This window comes from Siphateles boraxobius, unplaced genomic scaffold (genome assembly GCF_051911475.1).
Source record: "Siphateles boraxobius isolate OS27281-9 unplaced genomic scaffold, OSU_SipBor_1 5, whole genome shotgun sequence".
Taxonomy (NCBI): domain Eukaryota; kingdom Metazoa; phylum Chordata; class Actinopteri; order Cypriniformes; family Leuciscidae; genus Siphateles; species Siphateles boraxobius.
In genome coordinates this window covers 1,439,638-1,459,158 of record NW_027509141.1, presented here as the reverse complement: position 1 = coordinate 1,459,158, position 19,521 = coordinate 1,439,638, and the positions used below count along the sequence as shown (strand labels likewise).

General features: G+C 43.4%; 2 protein-coding genes across 3 annotated transcripts in view; both read right to left on the bottom strand.

The window, feature by feature from the left end:
* Positions 1-19,521, bottom strand: part of cpne5b (copine Vb) — a 216,653-nt gene that overhangs the window by 144,080 nt on the left and 53,052 nt on the right. For both annotated transcript variants that reach the window (XM_077204388.1, XM_077204387.1), the window contains exon 3: positions 14,496-14,542. In XM_077204388.1, coding sequence (XP_077060503.1) covers positions 14,496-14,542 — 47 coding nt within the window. The remainder of the gene's footprint in view (positions 1-14,495; positions 14,543-19,521) is intronic.
* The window catches only part of srpk1b (SRSF protein kinase 1b), a 272,032-nt gene continuing 266,625 nt past the window's right edge, over positions 14,115-19,521 (bottom strand). Inside the window, exon 16 of the mRNA XM_077204383.1 lies at positions 14,115-14,140. The gene's annotated coding sequence lies outside the window, so the exon portion shown is untranslated. The remainder of the gene's footprint in view (positions 14,141-19,521) is intronic.

The following is a 19,521-nucleotide window of genomic DNA, read 5'->3' as shown; positions in this document are numbered from 1 at the left end:
GGCTGGTAAATTACACTTGTGCTGCGGAAATAAAATGGCCAGTTTTCTTATTTAATGAACACTATAGGAGCATTCGCACCAGAAGAATGTTTACATAATTCCTATAACTATTGGCGTAAGTAGTGTTCACACTGCAGGAACGGAGAACGATTTTAGCTCTAGGAACACCTTTTGGGAGGATTTAATTAGCTCCTGCTTCAGAGTACAACAGGAACAATCAGTGATGTACTGTAAGTGTACGTTGATTGGCTGAACTAGGGCTGTGACGGTATGGGATTTTTTCTTACCGCGGTGAAGAAGCAACAAATCTCGCGGTTTGGCGGTTAACCGACCCTACCCAAAAAAAAAAAAATGTCATCCCGCGCCGTGTCACACACTGCAGACGCGATCAAGAACGCATTTAGCTTGTAAATGACAATGGAAATGAATAATTATAAAGCAGTATTCTTTATTAACAAATAAACAAATTAACATTTGTATTAAATTGTAAATATTAATAATGAAATATGAATTATGCTAAACTTAAACAACCTTTTAATCATTAAAAAGCAGTCCCCTTTCGAGGGAACTCAACACTGCGTCGAGAATCGACACTTTGGGGACGCTCCCTTAGCGTGCGCCTCTGAAGTAAGAATGAAACTAATCTAATCCTGATTGGTGTTGCGTCGAGACATAACATGTGAGGGCATAACCGGATGCATAAAAGTGAAGCTGACACACACACACATCAGCTTTTCGCTCTTCAGCAAGCGCTCTCTGTTAAACTGTCTGTCTTATTTGGTGTTGTTTGTCTGTGCAAAGCTCTATATTATGGCGAGTGAACAATACACTAAGTGTGTGCACCCCTGCCCAAGATTATATATATATGCCACAGGTGGGGACACGCATCAGCTGTGTGTGTGTGTATTGTTTAGGGGCGCAGCACGCACTTTCAGCTCTCGAGAGGGCTGCCTGTGCACACTGTGAAGCACTTCCTATTAGAGTGCTGCGCTCCCGCTTGGCTATATTATTTCCTGATGATGGCCAGGCTCGCGATCTCCGGGATTCGGGTCCCGTGTCCGTTGAGGACTTGGATCGTGGAGATCGCAGAAGGATCTCGCGGATGAGAACGACTGCTGCGGCACCTTTTCTCTCATCATCCGCAGATTCTATGACACCCGTTCACGACGCAGAACCCCGCGATCCTGGGAGAAATCCCACTTTTTATATATCTCACCACACTCGCAGGTTTATTTTTCTGCTTATGTAGAGCTCGTGGAGGTTGTGATGTGTTCTGTGGCCAGACTAAATAAATAAATAAATAAATAAATATATATACATATATATATATATATATATATATATATATATATATATATATATATATATATATATATATATATACTGTATATATACTGTATATCAGCTGGCCACAAAATAAGCAGGATGGTGCCCGTCAAAATGAACTAGACGAGAGATTCTTGCAGCACCGTTCACAACCTCAGAGCCGGGGCTTACTCTTTTTCCCAGATCTTTATAAAAAATATATATGTAGATCCTGGGAAAAACCCCACTCTTTTCATATCTCACCACATTCATTATATGTTTATTCGAATGTGGTGGGTGCGAGAGAGGCGGGTTATGGCAAGATGCCGCAGATTGTGGAAGCTTTAGCGAGTTATCGTTCTCCTGTTGCGGCATCTTCGCTTTAAGCCCCGGCGCTGCCCAACAAACCGTGCAGAGACACATCTGCACTGGTTGGCCGGGCTTATATGGTGGCTGATCAGGCTGGTGCGTGCCTGCACTCTATGATGATTTTGCAGGCGTACCAGGCCGATCTTCTTAAAGATCTAAATGAGGCAAATATTCCTGTTGGCCGCTCCACTATCTCCTTCTGGCCTGTTTTCCAACGCTGTCACTACAGTCGTTGACAGGTTTCAGGAAGCGCAAAAAAAACAAAAAAAACAGTCGGCGGCATTCCAACGGTATTTCCCTCGCCACTCTAAATCAAAGCTCCTCCCATCGGCAAGAGCAAAAAGAGAGCGTTGCCTCTAGCGCCCCTCCTGCTGGAGCTTGGCAACAGAGGAAGCACTCTCAACCGAAGTCCTCCAGCCAGTGTATCGAATCCATCCTGGCCATGGTGTCCAGGATAAAGCTAGGCCAGGCCATCACTGTAAAGCAATTTCAAAGACTACTGGGCCTCATAATAGCGGCATCCAAACATAATTCCTTTGGGCCTGTTTCACATGAGGCCCCTTCAGTGGTGGCTCAAAGCCAAGGGTTTTTTCCCCAAGGGGAATCCGTTCCGTATAATAAAGGTTACGCGCAGATGCCTTCGTTCCCTATTAATATGGAAGAAACCTTGGTTCTTGTCCCAAGGGCCAGTGTTAGGGGCGTCATGTCGCCGGGAAACTGTTTCGACAGACGCTTCCCTCGCTGGCTGGGGCGTGGTCTCGGACGGCCGCTTTGCCAGGGTTCTGTGGAAGGACCATCATCATTCTTGGCATATAAATTGCCTAGAGATGTTGGCTGTGTTCAGGGCTCTGAGGAGCTTCCTCACAGACATCAAATGTTACCACGTCTCAGTGGTAGCTAATCTAAACCGACAAAGGACACTCAGATCGCACCCTCAATCCAGATTGGCGCATCAGATCATTTTATGGTCCCAAGGGAAAATATTATCTATAAGAGCAATATTTGTCCCGGAGGTTCTGAATCAGGGAGCAGACATCCTGTCGAGGCAGGGGCTGAGGCCCGGGGACTGGAGACTCCATCCAGAGGTGGTGGAGTTCATATGGCAGAGGTTTGGACCAGTGGAAGTGGATCTGTTTACGTCTCGAGGGACGTCCGTCCCACTGTCCACTTTGGTTCTCCCTCACTCATCCAGCCCCGCTGGGGTTGGATGCCATGGTACAGGCCTGGCCGAGGCTTCGCCTGTACGCTTTTTCCCCCGATCGCTCTGCTCCCGGGAGTCCTGGAGAGGGTCTGTCAGGAGGGCATCAGTCCTCTTCTGATAGCCCTGTTTTGGCCAGCCCGAGTATGGTTTTCAGACTTAATTTCACTCCTGATAGCTCCGCCATGGCAGATTCCTCTGAGGAGAGGTCTGTTGTCTCAGGCGGAGGGCACTATATTCCATCCTCATCCAGAGTTGTGGAAATTGTGGGTCTGGCCTCTGAGGGGGCTCAGTACCTAGATGCTCGTCTATCATCTGGGGTGGTCGAAACCATACTTATCTCTAGGGCTCCGTCTACTAGGAGATTATATGGCCTCAAATGGAATATTTTTCTACTTGGTGTAGAGAACTTGAGTTAGGCCCAGTTAACTGCCCAATGGCTTCAGTTCTGGAGTTTCTTCAAGATCGTATATCTGCGAATCTCTCCCCATCCACACGTAGGGTGTACGTGGCTGCCATTGCGGCGTTCCATGCACCACTAAATGTTGGACCTTTAGGGAGGCACCAACTGGTCATACTATTTCTCCATGGTATTGGAGGATGAGACCGACAGTCAGGTCCAGGATTCCCTCCTGGGACCTGGCGGTGGTTCTCGAAGGGCTATACCTGGCTCCCATCGAATACCTCCAGTCGGCTTCGCCTAGGACCTCACGTTCAAGATGGCCTTTCTCTTAGCTATTTCTTTAAAGAGACTGGGAGATCTCCAAGCCCTGGCATTATTGCCAGCTTGCTTGGGGTGTGCCCCCGGCGGAGTTAAGGCCATCATGCATCCGAGACCCAGCTATGTGCCTTAAGTGCAATTTATCATGGCTAGGTCCATGGTCCTGCAAGTATTTCATCCTCCACCTCATGTGTCAGCAGAAAAGGAGAGGTTCCTTGCTCTGCCAGTCAGAGGTCCGAGTATTACCTTGAGAGGTCCTCTTCTTGGAGGAGGTTGGACCTACTGTAGTGTGTTTTGGATCACCTATTAGGGGCTCCCGTCTATACAAACCATAAGTAGGCCTACAAGGTGCGGAATTTTCCTTCACCTTTGGCCGTTAGGGCTCATTCTACTAGAGGCATGGCGTCCTCTAGGGCCCTCCTTTCGGGAGTTCCCATCAAGGAGATCTGTGAGGCAGCCGGTTGGGCTACCCCACACACTTTTGTTAGGTTCTATAGTCTGCACCTCCCTAGTACGCCTGGCGCACATGTGCTCTCGTCCTAGCTGAGTGCCTGAATCAGTTTCACTCCGGGGCAGGCCTGTTTTCGGTGTGTGGCCTAGTGGGCATTTGTCCCCAAAGTGTCGATTCTCGACGCAGTGTTGAGTTCCCTCGAAAGGGAACGTCTCGGGTTATGACTATAACCCTTGTTCCCTGAGAAGGGAACGAGACACTGCGTCGTCCTGCCACGTCCCTCGAGGCCTTAGAGCGTCTTGCTTCATCGCGGAGCTGATGTGTGTGTGTGTCAGCGTCACTTCTATGCATCCGGTTATGCCGTCACATGTTACGTCACGACGCAACACCAATCAGGATTGGATTAGTTTCATTCTTACTTCAGAGGCGCACGCTAAGGGAGCGTCCTCAAAGTGTCGATTCTCGACGCAGTGTCTCGTTCCCTTCTCAGGGAACAAGGGTTATAGTCATAACCCGAGACGTTTTCTTTATTATTAACAGCAAATTAACACTTATATTAAATTGTAAATAAAATAATTAACTATTAATTAGGCTAAACATAAACAACCTTTTTTAAAAAGTGCAAAATAAAAGGGCAATAGTCTGAACAAGTATTCGGCTGTTGGGCCTCTAAAGTGAATCGTCAAGTCCTGCTGCTTTATTTTTCGGTCTTCAGGTTTCGTGACAGGAAAACCACAACGAACCACAAGGAAAACTACAACTACATTTGGATTATTAGACAATGTCGAAATAAGGTGACTCTGCAGAGTTGTGCATTCAAAGGCATGTAAAGGGAACCATTGACACAGAGAAGAAAGAGTTAACTCTTCACGTGTGCTCTCGCTCATGACCGCTACTGAACATCTGAACACAAACAACGATCAAATGCACATCGATAGATCTTCTTCCGTCTGTTCTTCAAAATGTAATCAAATGTATATTTCTGCAAGCATGTTTAAACTGGTTAACTGACAGTGTCTAAGGCAGGCAAAGGTATTTTTAAGTCGAGTTCGCACGCCACTGCGCAATATACACACACATTACCGCGGGTGGGGTTCATTTCATAAAATGTGGACAAGCTTATTTAATTTAGCCTATAAATTAATGCATATGTCAAAAAAACGGATAATGTTATACTTTGTAGTAGCGCTGTCGTCGCGTAATAATCTGTTTGGTTGTAAAATCCCATACAAAAATGTAATATATGGCCATATATGTACTTATATTTTAAATAGCATGACATATATCTTTACATATATTTGACTTACCTGAGAACACAATATATGGCTGCAACATATATGAACATTTATGTGTCCAAACATGTGAAGAAAATGTTTGAGTTCATCCATATATGATACCATATATCTGCATATATTACAGTATAGTATTGGTTTCTCGCATATATGGACAACATTAAGTAAAAATATGTGACATACATATTTGTTTCCCACATATTTAATACATGTATGTAAACATACATGCATATGATACTGATGCATTGAAATAAGTACATATATGCATATAAACATATATGCGTCTTACATATATTTAACATTTATGTGCATATACTGGAAAATATATGGCACTTACATGAAAACGGACATTTTTGCTATATTTTGAAATATATGTTTCATATATGTCTATGTGTTTTATATATATGAATTTTTGCATATATTCTCATATAGGCAGCAGACATACATGGGCACTGACATTATATATGTAATTTACATATATTGACATATATTAAATTTCTGTATGGGATGTATTACCTGAATCAATGAAATGAAATCGATTGTCTCGTACTGTGGAATCATTCATTCACAGACAGCTTACGAAGATGTTCAACTAATAAAGATCTTCATCGTTGGCAAAAATATGATGCATTTGCAGATTTGCTTTCACTATACTGTAAGTCCACGGCCACTTCATCCAACGCTCTTGATTTTTTAAAATCTTCCTGTTACGACTCCGAGTCGAGTGTGAATTGAAAGCGCTTCAGTGATTCAGTGCGTGCAGGAAACTGAACAGATCATTCAAACTGATTCGCGGACCGATTTAGACAGATCAGCCAACTTGTTTGATGAAGTCTTTAAACAGAATCGACTCAAAAGAGTGATTCATTTGTAAATTGAGCATCGCTCCTGCCCATAAAAAAAGATACAGCGCGCTTGGAATAAACATGTATTGCATTAAAATAAAGTAACGAGAGGAACGTCGCCCAACGTAACGAAGAGGTACAGAAAACTTTCAGCAGAAAAAAAAAAGTGCGGTGATGACCTCACACCGCAGTAGGCATCTCATTCACGCAATATTGCGGTGATGCGGTTATTGTCACACCCCTAGGCTGTACACATGCCATTACGAAACTCTGGTATTTCTTAAAAGCCATGAACACAGTTTACATAGAGTATACTTACTCCACAAACTACCTCCACCTATAGCTATAGGGCTATAGTGGCTATAGGTCCTATGAGGGGTGATCCAGAGCTCATTATCAGTATCGGTTCGATGCGGACCATCAGTACAGGACTGATCTGAATTTGATACTGTGCTTTACACGTTGTTATGGTTAAAGGGACAGTTCACCCAAAAATGTAAATTCTGTCAGTATTTACTCACCCTCATGTTGTTCCAACCCCGTAAGACCTTCGTTCATATTCGGAACACGAATTAAGGTATTTTTGATTAAATCTGAGAGCTGGATCACTCCTCCTTAGGCTTCTTAAGGGATTGACACTTGTTCCCCGAAAAGTTATTAAAGACATCGTTAAAATAGTCCAAGTGACTATAGTTGCTCAATCCTAAGTTTATCAAACAATGAGAATACTTTTTGTGCGCAAAAAAAACAAAAATAAAGACTTTATTTCAACTATTCATTTCCTTCTCTGTGGGCCTCAAGTCAGTTCACTAGTATAATAGCGTAAGCTTCTGTTGTAGTACGTCACACGCATCACACACATGACCAGCGTCGGCCAATAGAGAGCCTACGTCTGACGTAGCTCTACGCCAGAGGTCTTCAATCCAGCTCCTGGAGGGCCACTGTCCAGCAGAGTTTAGTTTCAACCATAGTCAAACACACCTGAATCAGCTCATCAAGCTCTTCAGGATCGCTTGGATATACAAAGGAAGGTGTGCTGAAGCAGGCTGGAACTAAACTCTCCAGGACAGTGGCCCTCCAGGAGCAGGATTGAAGACCTCTGCTCTACGCAATCACACTACGTTAACTGACTCGAGGCCCACAGAGAAGGAAATGAATAGTTGAAATAAAGTCGTTATCTTTGTTTGTTTTTGCGCACAAAAAGTATTCTCGTCGCCTGATGAACTTAAGATTGAGCCTCTGTAGACACTTGGACTATTTTAACGATGTATTTAATACGTTTTCAGGGCTGGCAGGTTTCAATCCCTTAAGAAGCCTATGGAGGAGTGATCCAGCTCTCAGATTTCATCAAAAATATCTTAATTCGTGTTCTGAAGATGAACGAAGGTCTAACGGGGTTGGAACAACATGAGGGAGAGTAAATACTGACAGAATTTACATTTTTGGGTGAACTAACCCTTTAAGCTCAAAAAAGGATTTAAAAAAATCACCACAGAAGGTTTTAAATAATTTAAATTTTTTATTATGATGTTAAAATGCCAACATATAAGGAACATAAATCAAAAATCAGATGAAGACTTATTTATGGTGGTACTTTTGTACAATACACTTGATGCCCAATATAAATCTGTCACATCTGGGTCTTCATCTGGATACAAAGTTTTAGTGTTAATATCAAATGATGGATTTTTGTGTGGTTTCTTTTTTTAAGAAAAACTTGACAATAGCTACCATAGCTATCTTTAATGCTCACACTACTATACTCAGAGAACAGTAAATTCTCTTCCAGGACTTGACATCCCGAGGTGACGGTTCTGTCAGAAAGCGAGCTCTTGCGCAGAGCTTGCATGGGCGCTGGGCAGGATGTCATGAAAGCATTGAAGCCTATATAATAAAAAGGTCCAAAACCCCTTCTCAGTACAGGAAACCAGTCAAGATCCTCACAGAAATGAGTTGAGGAGACCATGCCTGTCAGTTCTGTAAAGTGTATCTGTGTAATATAGTGTGAGATAGAGTGACAGTGAACAGAACCAGCACTAATCATCTTCTGTTGTTCAAATGTTTGTATTATTGAGGGTTAAAAGGCAGAAGTACCTTTTAATTATACCTGAAGACTGAAATTTAACACAACAACATGGCCAGATTCATGTAGATTATGTCCCTCATGTTATTCCTGCATGTTCTATCCAATTCTAAAGTGATCTCTGTGATTCCAATAACATTCCATAAGCAAGAAATGAAAGCTTCTAAACAAAATCCAAAAATCACAAATAATAACCTTTCATTCAGATCACCTGAATTCTTTAATGACAGTCTCTCCTGTTCTTCACACAGAATATGAGCAGACTGATTATAAAAATAGACAGCTGAGAAACGAAGTGTGCCAGGATTTATTGCTGTGGTGAGCTGTCATCGCCTACACGAAACTCTACAAATATTCTGCCGGTGTATGAGGCGGCTCCAGCTCTCTGCTTTATATGTTACAGTCAGGGGACAAGGCACTGGATGAGGAATTTCAAAGACCTCTGTGCTGTATTTAACATTTACTACAAAACGTCTGATGGAAAAATTGCACTCTTCAGTTATATATACTATTACTCTCTCTCTCTCTCTCTCTCTCTCTCTCTCTCTCTATATATATATATATATATATATATATATATATATATATATATATATATATATACACAATATATACTATTAAGCCTCTTCCCTTAGAAAAAGCATTATGTAAAAGCATTATGTAATTTCCACACACTGTGGTTCAAGACTTTACATTTCAGTCAGAAGATTTAAAATGTAAGTAATTCACTGAAAATCTTTCACTCCCACTTCAGCTCTCAAAAATCATTCATGCATCAACACAGAGGCACATTTGGCACTTTAAAAGACATGTGAGAACTAATGAAATTTGTCACATATTTTAGGGATTATCGACCTGAATTTTTCACAAACAAATTTATCGCATGACTTCAGAAGACTTTGAATATAGACTATGAATCATATAGACCACATTTAAGTTGCTCTTATGATGCTTTTTCATCATTATGAACTTTATGAAAAGTTTATATCATCTGTATGCTTTTATCATAAGAACCGTGTGATCCAATCTAATTATTTGATCCAATCTGATTTCTGAGCTATAATGCTGCCTGAATCATAATCATACACTGTTCGTTCGTTGGCCAGAGGAGAACTGCCCCCCCGACTGAGCCTGGGTTCTCCCAAGGTTTTTTTCTCCATTCTGTCACTGATGGAGTTTTGGTTCCTTGCCACTGTCGCCTTTTTCGCCTTCCTTCGCCTTTGTCGCCATTGGCTTTTGGCTTGCTTAGTTGGGGACATTTAATTTTATATTTAACAATATTATTACAACATTATTTTCCTGTTATATCTGTAAAGCTGCTTTGAAACAATCTGTATTGTAAAAAGCGCTATATAAATAAAGGTGACTTGACTATGTACATATTATAGCAATTACAATAACTGGGTTATAACTATGTACTAACTCTAAACCCACCCCTAAACCTTACTTTAACCCATGAAGTTCCCTTATATTACCAGTTTATATTATAAATATTTATATTTATATTACCACTTTTTTTGGTCAAGTACACTGCAAGCACACTTTTAGTATAGTACTGTAAATTAAAGTGTAACCAAATAATTTAACGCAAATAAATTACAGAAGCGCGTGAAATTGCGTCATTAATGTAATGTCACCGCTGTATGGCCAGATGACATGCAAGCTATGTTTCTCAGCTGGATAAAGCAAACCAGCGTCTCGCTAGTAAAGTTTCGATGGATTCAGATTATGATCAAGGTAAAGATGATTGCGGTCACATACAGGAGTCATAACATACAGTAAGTACATGTAAGCATATGAGTCCGTTATATTGATGGGCCAAAAAAAATGTGTATGTGCGCACTCGATGCACTGATCGCACATTGTTTTTATCCACGGACGCATTTCAGTCCATTCACATTGTTTCCACACACATTCAGAATATTGTTTTGATATGTCATGTGTATGTTGCTGTGTTTAATCATTCTGAATGGATCCGTGTACTGTAGTTGGCACATGCAGTCAGGTCAAGGGGTTTGGTTTAGGGTTTTAATGGCATCTCCATGTGGTCCTGTTCACTATTGGCGCTTTTCCACTGCATGGTACGGTACGGCACGGTTCAGTACGGCACGCTTTGGCGCTTTTCCACTGCATGGTACGGTACGGCTCGGCTCGGTACGGCTCACTTGTGGCGCTTTTCCACTGCATGGTACGGTACGGTACGGCTCGCTTCAGTACGGCACGGTTCAGTACAGCACGCTTTGGCGCTTTTCCACTGCATGGTACGGTACGGCTCTGCTCGGTACGGCTCACTTGTGGCGCTTTTCCACTACATGGTACGGTACGGTACGGCTCGCTTCAGCTCGCTTTAAATGGTACCACCTCTGTTGATGTTCCAAGCGTACCGTACCGATACTAAAATGTGACGTGAAAACACTGCAGATCACTGATTGGTCAGACAGACAGAATCGCTTTACGGATCGCGGTACGGATCGCTTTAAATGGTACCACCTCTGTTGAGGTTCCAAGCGTACCGTACCGATACTAAAATGTGACGTGAAAACACTGCAGATCACTGATTAATCAGACAGACAGAATCGTCACTACCAGCGTCATTGTATTTGCGAGACATCAAACCCGCTATATTAAAACAGCCAGTAACAGCCACCGCTGTAGCACTGGTTTTAAACCTACTTGCTTGTAGAAAAAAAACTTCCAAAAAAGAAATGGCTGGATCGTGGTCAGTGGAGGAGAAGTGCAGACGTTCCTCTCGTTGCTTGCCGAGTAACGGATAAACTAACGATCAGTCATAATCCCACCCACTTTGAAGCGGCACTAACTGCAGTGGAAAAGCAACCGAGCTAAAGCGAACCGAGCCGTGCCGTACCGCGCCGCGCTGCGCCGAGTCGTACCACGCAGTGGAAAAGCGAAGCGAGCCGAACCGTGCTGCCCCGAACCGTACTGAGCCGTACCATGCCGTACCATGCATTGGAAAAGCCCCATAAGACTTGTCTAAAAGCTCTTTGCTGTTGCACTGTACACATACTATACACTATGAATTCTGAGAAGATTTTTTTTGTAATGTGTTTTTAATGGGTGCTTTGGTGTGCATAAATTTATGAATTATGGATACCTTATATAATTTGGTGATTGGTGACCTTTTGGAGTCTCCAAATATTTACCTTGAAAAAAACTTGTAGAAAAAACAGTTTTGAGGAATCACCCTTCAATCTCACGGTTTACTTTGCTGGATACTGCAAATGATGATAAAATGAACATATTAAACAAGATAAATTGTGTATGCTTAATTTCACGACGAGTGTGCAATTAATCGCGATTTAAACAATTAATCTATTGACATCTCTAATGGATATACATGAGTACTTTAAAGCATTGAAATCAGCTGATTTATATAAAATCACAATAACAAAAACTCCTGTTTGTGTTCAAAAAGTCTTTAACCCTCTGGGGTCCACAAACGCGCCGGCGTTCATATATTTATATGCCCTAATATAGGCTCATAAAAACAACAAACGATATGCCTATGTTACAGACGAAATATGAAAGACAACATTTCGTTGACTAGTTTTGGATAGATTATTAACTGTTTACTGTAAACTAGACTACTGCCACATTCAATAAGCTTTTGTTCACCAATTTCTCCTCAAATGTTAAATATATTAGGCTATGTTTGTTTTGTCAAAAATAAAGTCATCAACTAGGATGCTATTATAGTGTTTGTTCCAGAGTAGGCTTTATTCAAACTAATGAATCCTTAACTTTGAAATATGTATGATAAAATGTATACTTTAGTTTTTACAAAGAAATATTACACTTGAAATATTGTTATTTTAATTGTTGCTGTAATTGTAACCTTTTTAATAAAATAGCAAATAATATATTTACAAGGTAGATGTAAACAAAATCTTAAAAGGTCAATACAAGCCTTCTCTTCAAATTATTTGTATTGTGTTTTATTAGTGACAAATTTGGGGAGAGGATACATATCCAAAACTTTCTGAAAATACAGTATGAGAATTAACTACACAATTACTAAAAATGTTCACCTTGGATATTATACAATTTGCAAGCAAAAATACAAGTGGAAAAATACTATTTTTCAATGTTTCCAACTGTGAACCAATTATGTAGTATATATATATTTCTTTTCTTGTGTCCTTGTATTCTTTCTTGTGGCTCAGTGACACACCTGTGAACAGCTCATTATGCAGGCTCATTAAGCAGGTCTTTTGTCTTCACAGGTGTGAATCAGACCATTATTCATGAGTCACGCCCATTTCGCATATTGCCTTTCCAAACAAAAAGTGTTTTACTAAATTTAAATCAATGTATTGTTTTATGTGAATGATTTGGCAGGATGATTTTCAGATCATTTTGAAGCAAAAATCCTAGGCGAGAACATCCATTAGTCAAAAGTCTTGTGGACACATATTTAGTATGTGTTTTGTGGCCTTATTTTAGAGACTTTAAGATTTAGTTTTTTTCAATAACCATGCATAAACAATATTCTCTCAAAAATACAAACATGTACATACATGTTGCTCACATATTACGGTAGCCCTATTTGTGCTATATAGAGTGAATTTACACCTTTGCCATTAACATGTTTTTAAATAACTGAAAAAAGCACAAATGTCAGAGCATGTCAGAGCACCTCCAGGTCCCAGAAACACCTTGGACCCCAGAGGGTTAAGAAAGTTAGTTAACTTTGCTAAGGCCTCCACAAGGGAATCTATGTTCCATGAGACGATAGCTAGCCAATTGTTCTTTGAAGATTACGGACAGAAATTTCTTTCAGTTGACCCAGCTGATGGTCATTGAATAATTCCAACCTATGCTGCCGGAAATTTCAGTTTTATCCTACACAGATGAATATGAAGGTGGCAATGTTTTTTTACATTGGTTGATGTACATTTCATGTGAGTTTGGAAATTAAATGCTCGGTGTGTGTGGCGCTAAAAGTTTAATGCTCTATTGTAAAAAACCCATTTGCTGAAGCAATCATGACATTTTAGCTGCTTCTACAAGTGTTGAGCTCTTTTATTGAGTGTCGTGAATCATGTTTCAAGGGACTCGTACCCAAATGCTCTGAATCGCAAGTGCAGTGCTGTACCAGATGAAGAACTGAGCAAGTTTACTACATCAGAAAAGTCATATACATATATAGAGTTGGTTATGTGAGGCAAATGTAAAAAATATATTCGACTATATTTGGTCTGTCGATGAGAGAAAACAAGTCTTTGCAATGGAGCACATAGTTAAGCCGCACAGAATTAGCCATGTAGCTATTCTGGTGGAAGATAACAGTGACACTACTTACTTATTTAAATCTTTAATGCTATTAAAGATAATATGTATCATCCTTCTAAAGTTATTTAGAGGGTAAAATGACCAAATGACAGAGTACCAGCTCTTATCACTGACCTAGTGGGAAAAACACTGTTCAGAACAGCAGCACCCAGCCGGAGAGTCTTCTTCTGATTCATTACCTCAAATTGGAAAGTACGGAAACTGACTCATCGCTATAACAACACTGTGGGAGAAACAACCCCTGCTCTGTGCAGGAGGTCGAGACAGAACAGAGCGTTGTTGTACAGGCGCTGAACTGGGTGTTGCTTGTTATTGATAAGACACTGGAGGTGTTTTGATGGTGTACAGAAGAGGAAGAGCAGACAGACACTTGACCGCCTGCTGCTGCAGGGAGAACCGACACGCCTGATTGGACAACAACACCAGAGATGAAACCATAGCAATGCAAGCTGGGAACAGTCAAGGTGTGTGTGTGTGTGTGTGTGTGTGTGTGTGTGTGTGTGTGTGTGTGTGTGTGTGTGTGTGTGTGTGTGTGTGTGTGTGTGTGTGTGTGTGTGTGTGTGTGTGTGTGTGTGTGTGTGTGTGTGTGTGTTGTTTTTGTGATTTGTGAGGACACAAATGTGTATAATGATATGGGTATTACACTGGTTTTACAACTTGAACGTGATTTATGAGGACATTTCATGAGTCCTCATATTTCAAATGGCTTTAAAAACATACTAAGCAGTTTTTATTAAAAATTTAAAAATGCAGAATGTCTCCTGTGATGGGTAGGTTTAGGGATAGGGGCAGTGTAAGGGGATAGAATATACAGTTTGTCCAGTATAAAAACCATTACGCCTATGGTATGTCCTCACAAATCACAAAAACAAACATGTGGTGTGTGTGTGTGTGTTTGTGTGTGTGTGTGTGTGTGTTCACCTCTCTCCACTGCTTGGTCTCCACGCCCTGAGTGTACAACACGCACACTGTAAAAGGGACAAAAATAGCAAAAATTTAGTGCCAATGTTCGCTTATATACAAAAATATAGAAATTAAACAATAATATTATGAACTTCTCAAATGAACATTTCAGATATGACACTATAAAAATTGTTATTTACTGAAAATATTCATCAGTCTAGATATGCATCCATTCAAATATTATGCCTTAATACGCAACACATCAAGGTTGACATCAGTGCCGTCATTAATGGAACATAGGGAAGGAATTTAATGAGTCTGCTTCTGTAATGGTATTAGGAAAAAAGAAATGGAATTATGTTGCCAAATGCTGTGTATCACTGAAGAAAGAAAGTCATACTGTTTTAAAGTGCCACTATTATGCTATTTTAAAGGTTCCTAATTTAGTTCCCTTTCGAGGGAACTGGAACTGCGTCGAATGACACTTTGGTGGAACACCCCTCAGCGTAGCGCCTCTGAAGCATGAATGAAACTAAGCCAATCTTGATTGGTGTTGCGTCATGACGTAACGTGTGACGGCATACACGGAAGCTACAAAGGGACGCCGGCACACAATCAGCTTTCGTCAGCCGATGCTTGAGCTGTCTGCTTCCGAGGAAGTGGATGTGCTCAGCATCGAAGGCGGGGATTTTGGAAATGACTCGCCACTCCATGTCCCCTAATATGAGGAGCTGGTTGAGGTTGTCTCTCGTGCCGTGGCCCGTTTAAATCTCAGTTGGCCACGTGAAAAGCAGGAAGCGCTCATCTCGCGCGTCCAAACCCCCTGTACTTAATTATTTTGGGGCGCGAGAGAGAACGTTATGGGATGATGCCTCGGGTGGAAGAGCCTCTTACTATCTATCAGTCCCCTGAAGTCACATCATCCCTGAAAACCCCGGTGCTGCCCACTAAACCCTGAAGACATACATCTTCTTTAGTGGGCAGGGCTTATATGGCTGCGGGTCGGGCTGGTGCCAGTCTGCACACTATGGCAGTCCTGCAAGCGTACCAGGCCTACCTTCTTAAAGACATTGATGATTGTTGCGGAAGGCTGCAGACTTTTCTCTCCGAGTCACCAAAGAAACGGCCCGCACTGTCGGTCGTTCTATGGCGGCTATGGTGGTCTCGGAGAGACATCTATGGCTAAATCTATCGGGGCATCAAGCAGAAAGACAGGGCTTTCCTCCTTGATGCCCTAATCCCGCCGGGCAACGATGGTATTCAGGTTTCAGGAGGCGAAGAAACAGTCTACAGCCTTCAAGCAATATCTCCCAGGCCGCAAGAAGTCTGCCCCCAGTGGGCAGCCGCAGCCATCCACCAGCTCCTCCGCCTATAGACAGGCAAAGCTCATGGAGCTTGGGGGCATAAACGGCGATCTCATCTGAAGCCTCAGCAGAAGCAGGGTAACCTGAGGGCCGTCCTGCAGGCAAAGAAGGCTTCGACAAAGAGATCCTAGCCAGCCTAGGTTCTCTGAGGGCTGCCACACCCGTGGCGGAGCGATCAATGTCGTTTGGTTCCCTTGGTAAAATATTTGGATGCATGGAAAAATCTAACGAATATTTCTCCTTGTGCCCTGCGCACCATTCAAAAGGGGTACAGAATGCAGTTTGATTTTCACCCACCAAAGTCCAAGGAGTCGGTCTGGACTGTAGTCGACCCAGAGCAGGGTAGGGTATTGGAACAAGAAGTAAACTCCCTGCTGGTAAAGGAGGCTATAGAGCGTATAGCGTATAGCATCTAGCGACCCTGAGGCTTCAGGGTATCAGGGTTCTCAACTATATCGACGACTGGCTGATTTTGGCCCAGTCACAAGAGCGGGCAGTTCCGCATCGAGATGTTGTCCTTGCCCACATCCAGAGCCTGGGGTTGAGACTCAACATGAAAAAAAGCCTGTTGGCACCAGCCCAGAGAACCACGTTCCTGGGGGTGGTGTGGGACTCCGTCACAATGCGGGCACAATTTTCTCCTGCACAGATCGAGTCCATCCTGGCCACGGTGACCAGGATAAAGCTAGGCCAAGCCATCACTATAAAACATTTTCAGAGAGTGTTAGGGCTCATGGCAGCAGCGTCCAACATCATTCCATTCGGCCTGCTGCACATGAGGGCCCTGCAGTAGTGGTTGAAAACCAAGGGGATTTCCCCAAAGGGGAATCCATTCCGCATGATCAGGGTTACGGGCCGATGCCTAAGTGTGGAAAAAAGCTTGTTTTCTGTCCCAAGGCCCCGTGTTGGGAGCGTCATGTCGCCGGAAAGCCGTTTCGACAGATGCCTCCCTCACGGGCTGGGGCACGGTCATGGACGGCCGCTTTATAAGAGGCCTATGGCAGGACCATCATTCCTCCTGGCACATATATTGGCTGGAGATGTTGGCGACGTCCCGAGCACTGAGGAGCTTCCTGCCAGACCTCAAAGGTCATCATGTCCTTGTGAGGTCAGACAATATGTCAGTGGTGGCCTATATAAATCATTAGGGGGGTCTGAGGTCTCGCCTTCTATGCAGACTAGCGCATCAGATCCTCCTGTGGTCCCAGAGGAGACTCTGTCTCTCAGAGCAATATACATCCCAAGGGATCAAAATCAGGGAACAGACATTCTGTCGAAGCAGGGGCTGAGGCCAGGGGAATGGAGACTCCACCCCGAGGTGGGGGAGTCAATATGTCAGAGGTTTGGCCCAGTGAAATTGGATCTATTCGCGTCTAGAGAGACGACTCACTGTCCATTGTGGTTCTTCCACACACATCCAGCCCCGCTGGGGTTGGATGCCATGGTGCAGATGTGGCCGAGGCTGCGTCTGTACGCATTTGCCCTGATCTCTCTGCTCCCGGGAGTTCTAGAGAGGGTCAGTCACAACGGGATCAGTCTACTGTTGGTAGCCCCGTTGTGGATGGCCCGAGTATGGTTCTCAAACATAATATCGCTCCTGGACGGCCCTCCATGGAAGATTCCCATTAGGAGGGACCTGTTGACACAGGCCGGAACTGTGGAAACTGTGGGCCTGGCCCCTGAGGGGGCACAGTACCGAGAGGCTGGCCTGTCAGCAGGAGTAGTAGAGACCAAACTCAGCTCTAGAGCTCCCTCCACGAGGAAATTATACGGCCTAAAATGGAATGTTTTTACTGTAAGTTGTAGAGAGCGTGAGGTGGACCCAGTTAGCTCCCCGGTGGCTTCAGTGCTGGAGTTCCTCCAAGATCACTTCTCGGCTGGTCTTACCCCGTCCACACTCAAGGTGTCCGTAGCTGCCATTGTGGCTTTCCACGCTCCTCTGGGTGATGGGCCTCTGGGGAAACAGCAGTTGGTCTACATTTCCTCCATGGGGCTTGGAGGATGAGACCTGCGGCTCGTACCAGGGTTCCCAGTGACCTGGCAGTGGTTCTCGAAGGGCTCTGGAGTCGGCTGAGGCCTAGAACCTTTCTTTAAAGGTGTTTTTTTTGTTGGTCTAAAGCTATCCTGCATCCCAGGCCGGGCTATTTGCCTAAGGTGCCATCCAATGTGGCACGGCCTACCGTTCTGCAGGCTTTTCATCCTCCACCTCACGTGATGGCGGATGAGGAGAGACTTCATCTGCTCTGCCCTCTCAGAGCTCTCAAATTATATATTCAGAGGTCCTATTCATGGCGGAAGTCAGACCAGTTGCTAGTGTGTTTTGGGTCGCCCAAGAAGGGGCTTCCCGCTTCCAAGCAGACCATTAGCAACTGGATCGTTCAAGCTATATCTATGGCCTATCAGGTGCGCAGTTTGCCTTCACCTTTGGCCGTGAGGGCTCATTCAACAAGAGGCATGGCGTCCTCTAGAGCCCACCTTTCAGGGTCCCCGATTCAAGAAGTGTGCGATGCAGCAGGATGGGCCACCCCTCACACTTTCATCAGATTTTATAGCCTGGAGATTCCATCTATGCCTGGCACCCTTGTGCTCTCGTTTTAAGTGTGCCTGTGCGCAGCTTCACACTGGGACAGGCAGGGCTCGTTGTGGCATAGTGGGTACTCGTTCCCCCAAAGTGTCAATCGACGCAGTTCGAGTTCCCTCGAAAGGGAACGCCTCGGGTTACGACTGTAACCCTTGTTCCCTGAGAAAGTGAACGAGAACTGCGTCCCATTGCCACGGCTTTCCCTGCTTGGGAGCGACTTGCTTCGTCACAGAAACTGACGCTGTTGTGTGCCGGCGTACCTTTGTAGCTTCCGTGTATGCCGTCACACGTTACGTCATGACGCAAAACCAATCAAGATTGGCTTAGTTTCAATCATGCTTCAGAGGCGCTACGCTGAGGTGCATTCCCCCAAAGTGTCATTTGATGCAGTTCGAGTTCCCTTTCTCAGAGAACAAGGATTACAGTCATAACCCGAGACGTTTTCTCCTACAAAAGGTTTACATGCATCTATCGACTCGCTTCTCAAAGAGTCTGAAAAAGGTGAGTTTGAAGATTCAGTCTTTCCAAACCCTTGGTTTTCGCAAGCCTACTCTGCTCTGATTGGTTAGATGACCCAGTCTGTTGTGATTGGTCTACTTTGCTCTGATTGGTCAGATGACCCAGTCTGTTGTGATTGGTCTACTCTGCTCTGATTGGTCAGATGACCCAGTCTGTTGTGATTAGTCTACTCTGCTCTGATTGGCCAGATGGCCCAGTCTGTTGTGATTAGTCTACTCTGCTCTGATTGGCCAGATGGCCCAGTCTGTATTGATTGGTCTACTCTGCTCTAAAACAGCTATATTACACACTGCATGAAGGGTAATTTTAGATAAAAGTATAATAGGGCACTTTAAAATGTTGTGAATATAAGCTAAATTTTAATTTTTTTTGTGACTTTGAACTATTCCTTTATTATCACTCCCTGTCTACCACTCCAGCAGATGAGAACTTGCTGCCATTCTGCATTTGAGTTCATGTTTCATTCAGGATAATCGGATACACGCAGAGCTTTGCAGATGAGAAAGAACTCATCAGAATCACGCTGGTGTTTAACGAGAAGCGAAAGACAGGAGATCAAGGAGAAAATGAGTGGGGGTCG